This window comes from Schistocerca cancellata, chromosome 1 (assembly GCF_023864275.1).
Source record: "Schistocerca cancellata isolate TAMUIC-IGC-003103 chromosome 1, iqSchCanc2.1, whole genome shotgun sequence".
Taxonomy (NCBI): domain Eukaryota; kingdom Metazoa; phylum Arthropoda; class Insecta; order Orthoptera; family Acrididae; genus Schistocerca; species Schistocerca cancellata.
The window spans coordinates 1,113,582,301-1,113,598,289 of NC_064626.1; the positions used below are offsets into that span (position 1 = coordinate 1,113,582,301).

At 39.3% G+C, this 15,989-nt stretch overlaps 1 protein-coding gene across 2 annotated transcripts in view; it reads right to left on the bottom strand.

Annotated features, from left to right (window-relative positions):
• Positions 1-12,551, bottom strand: part of LOC126092139 (AP-4 complex subunit epsilon-1-like) — a 56,624-nt gene extending 44,073 nt beyond the window's left edge. Inside the window, exons 1-2 of one of the 2 annotated variants that reach the window (XM_049907607.1) lie at positions 12,247-12,551; positions 11,967-12,162 (exon numbers count right to left, since the gene is read on the bottom strand). In XM_049907607.1, coding sequence (XP_049763564.1) covers positions 11,967-12,162; positions 12,247-12,363 — 313 coding nt within the window. In that variant the 5' untranslated portion in view covers positions 12,364-12,551. Of the gene's footprint in view, positions 1-11,966; positions 12,163-12,246 lie in introns of those variants that run through there. The other variant, XM_049907616.1, reaches the window with a different exon arrangement.
• Between the last annotated feature and the right edge of the window lie 3,438 nt (positions 12,552-15,989).

Consider the following 15,989-nt stretch of genomic DNA (forward strand, 5'->3'; position numbering starts at 1 on the left):
GACTGCACTGTAGTTCCTTCTCTAGATTGTCGCACAGATGACAAAATGGTAGATATCGAAATAGACGACACAGGGATAGAGAAACAATTAAAATCGCTCAAAAGAGGAAAGGCCTCTGGACCTGATGGGATACCAGTTCAATTTTACACAGAGAGTACGCGAAGGAACTTGCCCCCCTTCTTGCAGCTGTGTACCGTAGGTCTCTAGAAGAGCGTAGCGTTCCAAAGGATTGGAAAAGGGCATAGGTCATCTCCGTTTTCAAGAAGGGACGTCGAACAGATGTGCAGAACTATAGACCTATTTCTCTAACGTCGATCAGTTGTAGAATTTTGGAACACGTATTGTGTTCGAGTATAATGACTTTTCTGGAGACTAGAAATCTACTCTGTAGGAATCAGCATGGGTTTCGAAAAAGACGGTCATGTGAAACCCAGCTCGCGCTATTCGTCCACGAGACTCAGAGGGCCATAGACACGGGTTCACAGGTAGATGCCGTGTTTCTTGACTTCCGCAAGGCGTTCGATACAGTTCCCCACAGTCGTTTAATGAACAAAGTAAGAGCATATGGACTATCAGACCAATTGTGTGATTGGATTGAGGAGTTCCTAGATAACAGGATGCAGCATGTCATTCTCAATGGAGAGAAGTCTTCCGAAGTAAGAGTGATTTCAGGTGTGCCGCAGGGGAGTGTCATAGGACCGTTGCTATTCACAATATACATAAATGACCTGGTGGATGACATCGGAAGTTCACTGAGGCTTCTTGCAGATGATGCTGTGGTGTATCGAGAGGTTGTAACAATGGAAAATTGTACTGAAATGCAGGAGGATCTGCAGCGAATTGACGCATGGTGCAGGGAATGGCAATTGAATCTCAATGTAGACAAGTGTAATGTGCTGCGAATACACAGAAAGATAGATCCTTTATCATTTAGTTACAAAATAGCAGGTCAGCAACTGGAAGCAGTTAATACCATAAATTATCTGGGAGTACGCATTAGGAGTGATTTAAAATTGAATGATCATATAATGTTGATCGTCGGTAAAGCAGATGCCAGACTGAGATTCATTGGAAGAATCCTAAGGAAATGCAATCCGAAAACAAAGGAAGTAGGTTACAGTACGCTTGTTCGCCCACTGCTTGAATACTGCTCAGCAGTGTGGGATCCGTACCAGATAGGTTTGATAGAAGATATAGAGAAGATCCAACGGAGAGCAGCGTGCTTCGTTACAGGATCATTTAGTAATCGCGAAAGCATTACGGAGATGATAGATAAACTCCAGTGGAAGACTCTGCAGGAGAGACGCTCAGTAGCTCGGTACGGGCTTTTGTCAAAGTTTCGAGAACATACCTTCACTGAAGAGTCAAGCAGTATATTGCTCCCTCCTACGTATATCTCGCGAAGAGACCATGAGGATAAAATCAGAGAGATTAGAGCCCACACAGAGGCATACCGACAATCCTTCTTTCCATGAACAATACGAGACTGGAATAGATGGGAGAACCGATAGAGGTACTCAAGGTACCCTCCGCCACACACCGTCAGGTGGCTTGCGGAGTATGGATGTAGATGGAGATGGTCAGATTACAAGGCAAGCAATGATACCTCTTCAGCCAGTAGGTATGACTTTGGCATTACATTTTAGGCCACTGAGCAGACACTAGTTTATCAGACATCCTGAGATCTTTCCCACAATGAATGAGTAATTAATATACTGCACTAAGAGCTAAAGTTTAAAAAATGGGCCAATGATGGCTACAGTGCTTTTATTCTTCCACGCAAAATACAGTTTGAGAGAGCCACGGAGAGTACAGTATTGAGTAACCAATGTGAGGTAAGAAAACATGCAGTAGTTTGAGCAGCACAGTCTAAAACTTTCCAAACTTTTTTTTAGTTTGCTTCCTGCTCACACCCAGTTGTTTGATATATACTTCAACCCAAGGCTGTGGGTACACTGGGACACAACAGTTTAGTTTAAACTGTGGTGATTACGTTTTACACTTCTGCAGTATCAGCCACAGATGGTTGACCAGCTTTCTGGAATACACACCATATCCTAAGAACTGTTGTTAGAATGATACGTGAGAGATTAGCTCAAACAGAGAGATCAGATACATTTGAGCAGTAAAATTGATTAGAATCACTGGTATGCAACATGTCATCTTTCTAACATTCTATCACTGGTAATTTACAGCCTGCTATTGACCAACACCTACACTCCCATCACACATCCCTGTGAGCACTGTCAACAATGCTAAGAAAAATATTTTTTAAGTGATAGGGCAGGCATTAACCTTAAATTTCACCATAGTAGTTAGATGGGAAGTGTGGGTCTTTCCAGGTATGAGGACACTGATAGAACTATATTATCAATTGTACTTTTTGCACAAAATGTTGGATCCTGGTGAGAATAATATGTAATGTCAGTAAAATATACTACCACTGTACATGGAATGTTTTATTTATCAAGACATTCCATTTTTTACAACAGCTGTTACAGGAACCTCCTACCTCTCCCCAAGTTCTGATGACTTCTCATACTATGACAAGTTTTGTGTAACACCTGCAAAATTTGATCACATCTACATTAACAATCACAACTGAAAAATGTGACACAATAGAGTTGTTCTGCTTAGCACTCGTTCCTTCCCAAACATCGCACATGTTAACATTTTGCAGGTACTCTGATCAGGAACAAAGAATGTTTTCAGTCCTGCTTGCCATCACAGAACATAGAAACCATCTATCTGTAGGCAGCATGTCACTATCTATAGTCTAGAAAATTGTGTCTTACCCTGCAGCACACACATCCACAACAACTAGGGATAGTCAGCACCACAACATACATTTTCCAATCTAAGTTGACTACTTTTTTCTGCTGTAAAATCAAAGGTAAATTTAAAACGAATGGAGTTGATGATAATTATTTTTTTATGATGATAGCTGCAAGTTCTCTTTATATATGTAAAAAAATTAGATCATCAATTATGGGATTTATATTATTTCCCCCCTAAATCTTTTTTTGCAGATGTAGGGATGGGTCTTTTCACTCATAATTATTAGCACGTTCAAATTATTTCTTTATGTAGTCATACTCTTATTACTTTTATTTTTCTTATTGTTGTCCATCATATTGTATTATTTACTTCAAACTCTTTGCCTTTACAAATGTCTGCTTGTGTCTGTGTATATGCGGATGGATATGTGTGTGTGTGCGAGTCTATACTTGTCCTTTTTTCCCCCTAAGGTAAGTCTTTCCGCTCCCGGGATTGGAATGACTCCTTACCCTCTCCCTTAAAACCCAAATCCTTTTGTCTTTCCCTCTCCTTCCTTCTTTCCTGACGAGGCAACCGTTGGTTGCGAAAGCTAGAATTTTGTGTGTATGTTTGTGTTTGTTTGTGTGTCTATCGACCTGCCAGCGCTTTTGTTTGGTAAGTCTCATCATCTTTCTTTTTAGATATATTTTACTTCTTATATATTTCATTTAATAACATGTGATAGCTGTTTACAATAACTTCAGCATCCTTCAGCTCAGTATGCACAATGTTCATTTAACTAACTTGTTCAAACAGATACTAAAGCTGAGGTAGTTGTAGCAGATTATGCATTACCATTACTACGTGCTTCATAATTTTCATATTATAATTTTTTCCCTTTATCCCCTTTTACAAATATCATCAGGTCCTGCTTCACTACAAATGTCTTCCTGTACAGTTTAATCAGACTACTGATAACCAGTAATTTTTATCTATTTATTTTTATTTCACATGTCTACCTCCTTAATGCCAAACTGAGGAGCAAATCTCCATGGTCAATGAACTAGTCAGTACAGGAAAGTAACATCAGAACAGTTAACAATAAACCAAATAAAATTTCCACAACTCCTATGCACACAACGAGCTGCTGAGTATATATTTGCATAATCAACAATGTAACAAAGGAATTTGCTTAAACTTTTCCCAGGAATAGCTCAAAAGAGTGAGCCATGAGGAAATTTTTCAGATTGGACTTGAAAGAGCAAGAATTACTGCTACGACTTTTTTTTTTTTTTTTTTTTTTAAATCCTTTGGGTAGCTTATTGAAAATTGATGCAACAGAATACTGTACAGCTTGCTGCAAAAGAGTCAAGGAACTGCAATCCATATGCTTATTGGATTTCTGCCTAGTAATAACCAAGTGAAAGCTGCTAATTCTTGGGAGTAAGCTCATATGGTTAACAACAAATGACATTAAAGAAAATATTTTTTGAGAGGCCAACGTCAGAATTCCCACACCCCTAAACAGGGGTCGACAAGAGGTTAGCGAACTTACACCATATATTGCGAGAAATACCCGTTTCTGAGCCAAAAATATCCTTTGTGAATGGCAAGAGTTTTCCCAGAATATGCCATACTTTGTACGCACACTAGACTAGTTATCATGTTGTATTATCACTTATGGCAGATACTGTTCTAACAGTAAATATAGCAGTGTTCAGTGTTTGAACAAGATCCTGGACATGGTCTTTACATGACAGCTTACCATCTATCCGAACTCCTAGGAATTTTAATTGTCCAGAATTATTAATATGCCTATTCTGTGTAACCAAAATCTCCAGTTTTACTTGAACTGTGTCATTGATGTAGTTAAAACTGAGCCTTAGCATGATTTGGCATCAATTTATTTTCTAGGTATCATTAAATTTTCTTGAACTGCACTCTCTGATACACTGCCTACACCGCAACCAACATCCTTCACTACCAAATTCATCATCAGTAGAATCCGAAGTTTTTATAAAATGGATTTTGGCCCTTCATTTCCTTGAAACAGCCCTTTTTAGGTTAAAATAAGCTATTTTAGCCTTTTTAAAACACTAAAATCAAGACAGAAAATTTTACTTTAATTTTGATATTATTATTCTAGTTCTTCATGCAAAATAAACAACTAACTATTCCTTATTTCAGCACTATAAACAATTCATTTATTTACCCACACTAAAATAATATTTTCATTAAAAGTATTTTACCAAAAATTCTTTTCACGTCACTCACATAGAAACACATACCTGAGATGTGTACCTATATATGGCCACAATCTGTGGCCTAAAGTTACTACTAACACAAAACTTTATATTATGTTTTGGTATTTCAGTACACAATCAATCACGTTTCTAAGGTCTGTAAAGTTCAACTTTTTCTATTGGACCTCAGTACATTTTTGTAGGCTGAGGAAGATCTTTCTATAGTACAAAAGAGCCCCCAATGCAATCCACCTTTGAACTTCTCCCTCTGAACAATTCAGGACTCTTATCTTCATATCCGGGGTGCCTCGGATGAATGTTCCTTAGTAAATATGACACATGCACTACCCACTGAACCAGGTAGTCCTCCATATACATCTGCATCTCAGTATCATGTCTATATTGCCTTTCAAAGGTAGAGATGCCGACTCTGTGTTGAATCACAACAGGTAGATGTTGGAAGTGAGCTCTTGAAAATGCCAAAAATGCAGCATTCTTTTTACTCTAAAGGGTCATCATGGATTTTTCAATAAAAGCTGATTAGCTAGAGTCAAATTTATCTACTATCCTTTGGTAGTGTTCGGCATAACATATAGCCGCCAAGAGCCAGGTGCGACAAAGTTTAAGTATGGGTTCAGGTGGTAGGGGAATATTTGGAGCTATTTACTTAAAGGACTAAAAGTGGGTAGAGGCTTTGAAAACAGATTTTTCAACGGGTGGTGTGGTACTGTTAAGCTCAGCAAAATTATTTCTGCCTTCCTCTGTTAGGTGCTGCAAGCTACTGGTAAAGCTACTACAATGAATCATACTGCGATAGAATTATTTCAGTGTTGCTCCCACTTTTAACATATAGCCAGCGCGATCCATCACCAACAGTAAAAATTTCTTAGCCCTGTGATTTATCTTTTCCACTTTTTTTTTCTTCACAGGAGTAGGTGGAGTTTTTCTGGCACTGTGGAATCTAATTTCCCCACCACAACATTAGCTATCAATCAGCCATAACAGTCAGTGGTCTCGTCAGCTGAAAGCCAAATACTGTGGTCACCAATGTCCATTTTAATATCAGCAATAGCCTTTTTATACACTGGTTTCTAATAATTTTTACGCAATGTCGACTACTGTGTGGCCACTGATACTCTCCAGGAAACCATTAAAAGTAGTGTTCTTTAACGTATACCAGGGCACATTAGCCAACACTAAAGCCTCACACTAGCCTAAATTAAAGCTCTTCACTGCGCTACTTGTCACAGAGAAAATTAATGATTAAATCTGTTGTTTGTTATTCTTCATGATGATGGTGATAACATGAGCTGTGGAACCTTTGCGTTGAAGGAAATGTGATATTTATCATATCTTACCTACATTTACCATGTCTTACGAACACGAAGAAGACAGCAGTGAATAAAAAACAAGAATGTGTCAGCTTCAACTGAACCACATTTGTCTGTTAGTAAACTAATTTTAAACGTCAGTTTGAAAATATGAGGGAAAAAGACTAAGCACAAAAAAGTGGCACATAAAACGAATGATAAAATAACCTCAGTTCACTTGTTTCTGACAGGCTTGGCAAAACGTTTATCAACCATCAGTTGTGAAAGTGCAGTCCTCTCCAATCCAATTATGAAAAAGACTAATGTTTGGAGATTTCTGTTTAGGCATGCCAAGATTACACTTAAAGTGCACTATTCAAGGTGAGGCAACACACCACACGACTTCACTTTGCACTAAAAAAAATAATAAATAGTCCTAAGAGTCACTGATTTGTTCCTTTAATATACCTGTCCTGACTTTGCCCCACTGCATAGGCATGTGGGCTTATCCTCAAAATGACATTGTGGCAACAATGTGTCATACACAGTGTTGATTTCCAATGCAAGCTATATTTCTTATACCCTTCGAACTACAAAAATAATTAGACACCAGTGTCACCAATGCAGCTGACTTTCATTGATATTAATTTAGAAAATCTATTTAAAAATTGTATTTTTTTTCCAAACAAGTTCTCTTTAGCCCCTACTTTTTTTGTGAACATTCTATTTAGTCCCTTTTAGATCTTTAAGCACGATTTAACCCATTTTTGCCACTGCCATTGATCAAACACCTTAGTGAATCAAAGAAAACAAATAATGTTCACAACTTCTTGTTTAATTTGTCCAGTGCCTCGCTGAAAAACAGAGAATACAGCATTTTAAGTCGTTAAACCACTTCTAAAACTGAAATGCATGAATGGACGTGATCAATTACCCTTGTGTACACAGTCTTTTCAACAGCTTTTGTAAATACTGACGGCATACACATAGGTGTCAAACTATGTTATCTGTTTTCCTTTTTAAGAGGTGGATTCTCTACTGAGAACTTTAATTATTTGAGAATCTGAACACTCTTAAAATCAAAATTACTAATGTGTACAAGTGTTAGATACCACATCATATCTATGAGAGTCCTTAGTCTTCAGTAATTGAATCTCCATCGTTAGCATCAAAGAGTTTCAGACAGCAGTCCTGAAAAGCCATTTTCTAAGAGAGTTATATGATTCCCTGTAGGAACTTAAGTTTTTATTTAATGCAACTGCTGTGTTCACAATGTGGTTGTTAAATCCGTACGTGTATCTGACTAATCAGAAACAAAAACATTTTTATCATGTGCTGACTTTATATCCTCAACTTTGTGCACTTGTCCAGACGCTTTCTTCACAACTGACATATTGCTTTAATTCTATCCTGGGAATTAGCTACTTTATTTGCATAACATACACTTTTGCCTTCTGAATGACATTTTTCAGCATCTTCCAGTATCATCTGTAATAAGCTACTGCAGCTCAATTGTGACTATTTCTAACATTTTGATAAAATTTCCACTTTGTTCTACATAATATTTTATGCCATTTCAGCCACCCAGTTTGCCTATTAGTGTTCGCACCCAGTTTTAAATATTCTAATGGAAATCAGCTTTCAAATAGAATGAGAAATATGTTGAAGAAAGCATTGTATTCATTATCTATGTTATCATCACTATAAAACATCACTATAAAAAAATAATGTAACTCTAGTTCTTTAAGGAAGTATTTATGCCACTAGACTAGCATTTACAAATATTCTGTAGTTATATTTAACACGTGTGTGTTGGGGCGGGCAGGGGAGGGGGGGGGGGGGGGGGTGCACAGAATTCCTTTTAGTATTACAATTCATGCATCATGGTCTCAAGGTCCATTTATCTTTCACTAATGGAATGTCCCTCTAGTAATGAAGAATGTGCAAACATGTTGTAGGCTTACACAGTTGTGCTACTGTTCTGCTACACTTTGGCTTGAAAGAATGTAGTTTACATTAGATGATATGAATTTAAGAAATTTCAACTTTTTTCCCTTGTACCATAACATAAAATTATTACTGAAGTCGCCACATACAACTAATTTTTAGTACATTCTACAAAGCAAATGGCAAACTATCTGCAGCTCAACCAGTAATGTCTTGAAATCTGAGTTAGGGGGCCTACAAATAACTACACTTTCATTAAATTCAACTGCTCCTGCACAACATTCAATGACCTGTTCAGTCAGTGATTTGATATGCCAATAGCTTCCAATGGAATAAAGTATTTTGCATGATGCATCTTATTCGAGTGGCCGGCATTTTAAATGTCCAAGAGGTAAATAACATACATCTGGCCTTTTAAACATATCCAATTTAGGCTACCAAGCTGCATTTTCACAATGAATGAATATACAGTTTAAATATATGTATACATAACAACAGAGTTAAAGGTCTTCTGCAGGGTAACTCTGGAAATTAAAACAATAATAGAGTCCAGCATTCCATTGATAAAGTTGTCAGAGATGGTGTAAAAGCATAGATGGGGCAAGGACAGTGCAGGAAATTAGCCATGTCCTTCTCAAAGGAACCATCTCAGCATTTATCTTGATTAAATTGGGAAATTGCGAAAAAAATAACTCATCATGGACCGGTGGAATCTAATACCCACTTCTCCCAGTTGTAATTTCCAGCCTGCTAACCAACCGTATAATCTTTGATGAATTAAGAAAAAATTATGTTTTCCATAATGAATGTTTCACAGAAGCATACAATGGCACCCAATAGAATTACTGTTATAGCAGTGCTTATAAACCTCAACATGAATATCCCAAGTTCAAATAACTTGAAATTAGGCAGAGATTGCTCCACTCACTACGTCACGAGCCAATTTGCACCACAGTCTACAGTATATATAGGTTGCATGAGGTGTGCATTGGGAAATGTATACTTCCTTTGTATAAAGATTACCATTTACACTGAAAATCAGGACTATTCATAATAGGCATCTGTGAACAAATATTTGTACATTAAGTGCTAGTAGTGTTTATGGAATTATGGACTGTATCTAGTTTTAAGTACTTACTTTAAGAGTATACTTTTTAAGTAAGGTGGAAGAACTACACCAAACTTCATGTGGGCATTACTAAAATGCCTGCTTTGCTTCACAGTAGACATAATATTGGCATTGGACTCCAAAATGTTCTTCGTTGGTCCTAAAATTTCTTCTGGTGATTAAATTGTGGACACCTTCACAATTGGTTGTGCAAGTTCTCAGACTGGAGGAAGGTAAGGTTTGAAAGATGCCTACTAAAGCACCATGTTGTTTAAACTAACCTCCAGTTATTAAATGGCTATATTTTCATCTGGCAACTCATCTCTTGGACTTCTCCTCTTAAACAAAAAGCCATTCTTGATCAGACCACAAGATCGTTAAGCAGATGATTCAGACATGTGCTCCTTGTCTCATGTATACTGATCCACATTTCTTATATCTTACAGGTAATTTTTTTTTTCTAAATGCTGTTAAACAGTGTGTTAGTATTACATCATATTTGCATTTTCAAGTCATATGCCCAATAATGATTTCTTAACATGATTTGTCTGTGTAATAGGAAAAAATAAAAGCAGCCTTTCAATCCAGGTATAATCTCCACAACTCGTGCGATGTATATGTTGCAAAATAGAAAGTATAGTTTCTACACATCCATTCTCCTCATTCTCCTTCCTATTGCTCACCTTGAGGTTGAATGGTCACTATAATGCCACAAATGCTGAAGCATATACACAGTTTGCAGGACCACAGAAATGGCCATATGGATCGATCCTAAGCTCTGGAATTCAGATTTAACAAATTCATACTGAGATCTCTTTTTAGCTGAGCCAACTGGTGTGTTTAAATATGCATTTAGGCTTTGGCAAGCATTACCAGCAAGAAGACTGAAATATGACATCTTACTCATCTACATCTACATCCATACTCCGCAAGCCACCTGACGTGTGTGGCGGAGGGTACCTTGAGTACCTCTATCGGTTCTTCCTTCTATTCCAGTCTCGTATTGTTCGTGGAAAGAAGGATTGTCGGTATGCCTCTGTGTGGGCTCTAATCTCTCTGATTTTATCCTCATGGTCTCTTCACAAGATATACATAGGAGGGAGCAATATACTGCTTGACTCTTCGGTGAAGGTATGTTCTCGAAACTTTGACAAAAGCCCGTACCGAGCTACTGAGCGTCTCTCCTGCAGAGTCTTCCACTGGGGTTTATCTATCATCTCCGTAATGCTTTCGTGATTACTAAATGATCCTGTAACGAAGCGCGCTGCTATCCGTTGGATCTTCTCTACATCTTCTATCAAACCTATCTGGTACGGATCCCACACTGCTGAGCAGTATTCAAGCAGTGGACGAACAAGCGTACTGTAACCTACTTCCTTTGTTTTCAGATTGCATTTCCTTAGGATTCTTCCAATGAATCTCAGTCTGGCATCTGCTTTACCGACGATCAACATTATATGATCATTCCATTTTAAATCACTCCTAATGCGTACTCCCAGATAATTTATGGTATTAACTGCTTCCAGTTGCTGACCTGCTATTTTGTAGCTAAATGATAAAGGATCTATCTTTCTGTGTATTCGCAGCACATTACTCTTTCACAGAATCCTACTGTATCCTACAAGGCTTTTTTTTCAGTCATTATACATTTTCTAAATGATCAACTTGGTAGTGAAAAGACGTGTGCATATATATGTGTGTGTGTGTGTGTGTGTGTGTGTGTGTGTGTGTGTGTGTGTGTGTGAGTGTGAGAGAGAGAGAGAGAGAGAGAGAGAGAGAGAGAGAGAGAGAGAGAGAGAGAGTGGGGGTGGGGGGGGGGGGAGAGTGGAGAGGGGGGGAGAGGGGAGGGGGTGTTAAAAATGTAGAGGGAGAGCAAGGCTTCAGTACAGTAACTAGGTTCAAAAGGGCATTGACTGCAATAGCTGTGTGCAGAAATGAAGTGGCTTGTACAGCTGGATTAGTGTCTACCATTCCTGCTGACTGAAAACAACAACGTTCTAATGAAATGGCTGGGATTCGATATAATATTAAATTGCGTATTAACCTTAACTTTCAGAATAATGGTTGAGATTTGCACACTACATGTGTGCTGCACTTTTGTGCATTTACTGTACAGTGTTTGTATCCTATTTCCTTACATGTCATATACCGAAAATTTGATAAATCTCTTTACAGGTGGGTTTAGTTACTCCTCTACATTACTGAATAACTGCTGCCACATGACTGATCTCTAAACAGCTTAAAACATAATTACTAATTGCAACTTGTGACAAATATTTAATTAAATATGAAAAATTCCATCTTATCTAAAAGACCTTGTACCATTAAATGTCAAGAGCTAAAACACAGGAAACCATGAGCAAATTAGTTACACTTTAAATCAATGTGGACTGTAAAAAAGAACACTATCCTTAAGTTTATAATGAGGCGTAAGAATTGTGAAGGTGAAAGCTGTGAACATTGCTTTAATCTATCATTCTGGGTCTAATACTAACACAAAAGCATTGCAATAAAAAACAGGCGCAATGTCACACAGTTCCAATCGCTTCTATTTATCCAGCTAAGCTTGAACCTTAATTTCTTTATGTTGTTTTAACCTACCTATTTTCTTTTCTATCAGCGATCCATTCTGTGTGAGTTTAACGGCATGTATATATGCGAATTCGGCCTTGTAGCCAAGTGTTTCTGCAAAGACCACAAAAACCAAACATTTTGCAATGGTCGAGGAACTAATGTTTGGCTCTGATAATTTTTCCCTTACTAGTCGCAAACACTGCTTAATAGTCCATTCTTCTTCCTGTAAGGAATCGTGATAGGAAGCTTTGATAAACGATGTACTTTAGATTGTAAACGGAAACCGTATGTGAAAAACACTACTTACTAATCGGGTTCGAGCATTAATGCATTTCTCGAACAGGCCTTTCAGACTGGCATTTGTTTCCAGGGGTGAAAATAGTGACCCAATTGAGGCTATTGTTTTTTCTAAGATACCTGTCATTTTGATTGTTTTGAGGTTACTTGTTTAGCGACAACTTAACAAAACAAATAGTGACCATGTCGGCCTTAAAGCCGAATACTTATTTAGCATTGCTTTTCATTATTAGTCCACGCACATCGTTACTAATTTTGCCCCCAACGCTACACCTAAATAAAACGCACGACACCCACACAACCACACGCTCACTCATTACGGCTAACACTATAGCCAACGTTACAACTCAACCCACATCTGATGAAATTCATTTTCGATATAGATTTTTCAATGCATTTTTCAAAATTTACGCAACATACTATCAATTGTATGCATACTGACAAAATAAAAATACCTATTTAACACAAATATTAGAGTTAAGCGGAATTTACATCCCTGAGTTCAAATAATCTCATAAATTGTTGGAGAGCCTGACATGCAACTACCAGTTCCGCGAAGCCGATATCCCACGGAAACAACCGATGTTTCGCTAGGTAACAGAAAATACGCGTACGTGATGTTGAGGAATCAGTTGATAGCTGCTTGGCGTCTGGCAGTACGTGTGATCCCTTGAGAAGCAGTCGAGTGTGTAGCTTTCGTAGCCGTCATGTGACTTTTTTAGGTGTGGTGAAAGTGTGAAGATTTTCTCGTTTTTGAACTAGGGCAGTACCATCAGAAATATGATGAATGAAGATAAAAAATATACGTGTCCCGAGTGCCGGAGAAGCTATGATTATAAAGGCGCGTTTACCCTGGGCTCAAAACGTGTTCTGCGACATTGCCCCAACATTGTTCACTGCTAGTATTGTCATACCGATGTTTGCAAAATGATGGCGACACAAAGCCAATGTTCGCGCTCTGTCGGCACAGATCAAAGGAACATTGTACCTGCTGCCACTAAATGCCGCTACACAGCATTCAGAATTAATTATAGTCATAAAAATGTGCAGTCCGTTAAAAGTACACAAGCCTATTATTTCTCTGGTACTGCAAAGAAACTACAGCAAAATCTTCCTAAAACAAATGTAGCACCCACGATGACCCAGGGCAAGTACAATATGTTTCTCACAACAGAGTTTGAAATTAGCAAAACAGTGCAACGATTAAAGAAATAACAAGTCAAAAGACATAGCTGAGGTCCCTGTCTCTGTTTTGGAGGCGTGTGGACAGCGTACAAGCCTCATTAACAAACATAATAAATGAATCATTTAGTACAGGTGTTTTCCTGGAGTATATAAAGCATGCACAAGTGGTGCCCTTACTGAAGAAAGGTAATGCAGAAAGCATTGAAAACTACAGGTTAGTTTCACTGTTATCTTCATTCTCAAAAATAATTTAAGCAAACTATGAAAGAGAGACTGGTAAGTTACATGAGTAAATACTACCTCTTTAATGAAGCATAGTTTGTTTCAGAAGTGGAAGAAGTATATTGCAGAGTTCACAGAAATGTTACTTGAAACTTTTCATGGGGATGTTTTGTTCACACATCTGCTGAGGATAAATTTTTAATAAAACTATTATCAGTTAAGACATATATAAATACCTCAGGGTTGTGTATTTGGTCCACGTCTATTCTTAATACACAGATATATTAATGATTTTCAGACAGCATAAAACATGCAGAAAAAATTCTCTTCTCCAATAACAGCAACTTCATAGTCAGCAATGAAACATCATAGCTCCTATTAGAGAAAGCAAACGAAAACCTCATGGTTGATACAACTGTTCAGTAGGTAAAGAATTAATGCTGAACATATAGAAAATGAACAGTCCGCACTTCAGCATAAAAAGAGGAAGCAACCTTGGCATCTCAAGTATATATGATAAATCTGTAGACTGTGTGGCAAACACTGAGCAAAGGTGATAAATCTATAGATTCTGTGGCAAACACAATGTTTTTAAGGACAAACATTATCGGCATGCTATTCTCTTAGGGTGTTACCATCAGTTTGCCACAGCCAATATCATGTGGTGATACAGTATGTCTACATACACTCAGTCCTTAGCTAGAGGATCTTTTCTGGGGATCAATGGCACAAAACGTGGATATGGTTTTAAAAACTGCGGAACAGGGCCATAAGAGTGAGGTGGATGTTCGGGTCAGTTACACCAAACAACACCTTTTTAACAGTAGTTCATTTATTCACCTCTTTACACAAGCAAGGCTTACAAAGAACTGTCTATGGCGGAAGAGAGCAAAGATAATCTTAGCTTAGCGTCCAAAGATGATGCTCGGAGTCTAGAGACAAACATATATCGATGCTGGTGTCGACCTCATCGGCGCCACATAGTCCCCCCCCCCTTGCAGTACAGAGTACTCTTGAGAGGTGAGGGGGGGGGGGTGACCAAGGCGTTGGCAGGGGTGGTCCGCGGGAGTCTCACCACGGTCAGCTCGACAGCATCGTCGGGGAGCTGTGTGGGTAGATGACATGAAGAAAGGCTCAGCCACTGAACCTGGAAGCCGTACTGGGTATTCTGGTTGTGCGGCGACAGGTAGGCCGGCAGTTTTCGAGTGGAACGGAGCTACGACGACGATGTCTCCGGTGGGCATGGCGAACACACGAAGCATGTCCTGGTCAACGTCCGGCGAGAGGTGAACACATTTCACCAGGTGGCAGGGAATGGCGGAGGTTGTGTCATGAGCACTGGATGAAGGGAAACACATGATGAACAGTGTATCATCGCGTACTATCATAGAGATGTCATGGATTATGTCCGGGGGGAATAGGCACAAACACCTCGAGCGAGGACACATTCAAGGTGGGCGGGGGGGGGGGGGGCGTGAGAAACCTTGACAGGGCGAGGCAGGCGATGGAGGTGAGGCTGAAGGGACCAGTGAAGGGCCCAGCAGTGAGGGCATGATCGTAGGTAAGCTCGACGTGGGGAGCATGGGGTCACTCGACGGAGTGCGTGAGACCAGAGTAGGGTGTGAGGTCGTAGGAGAGCTCGATGATTGGAGCTGGAAGTCACTTGATTGAGTGTGTAAGTCTGATTTGGAGGGAGTGGTCAGAGCGTTGTGAGCCACAACAGTGATTGGTGTGGTCGTAGCCTGAACGGGGGTAGAAGAAAGCTCGACATGAGCAGGCTTAAGTCTGTTGATAGAGACTGTGATGGCTGAATCTTTCATCTGGATGTCATAGGTGTTGGCTGATTGCCAGAGAACTCGGTACGGGCCGGTATATGGAGGTTGGAGGGGAGCACGGACAGTGTCATATCGGAGCATGACGTACTCGCAATTGTCCAAAGATTTCGGGACGTGAACCTTAGGGCAGGAATGGCTGGCAGGCAGAGGGATGTGGAGGTTGATGAAGTGGCGTCTGACACAGTCCACGAAGGAAGCTAAGTCAGACTGAGGGAGAGAAGCAGAAGGGCTCACGAGTTCGCCAGGGAGAGCAATGTTCTGGCTGTATACGAACTCGGCTATTGTGCCTTTGAGGTCTTCCTTATAGATCACACAAATGCCGAGTAGCAGAAGGGGAAGAGCCTCTATCCAAAGAGAGTCGTGGCATTGAAGAGCTGTCTTGAAAGTGCAGTGCCAGCACTCAACTAGCCCGTTACTTTGCGGGTGATATGCTGTGGTATGGGTGCGCCGGATGCCACAAATGTTACAAATCTTGTTGAACAGTGTCGACTCAAATTGTCTGCCCTGGTCA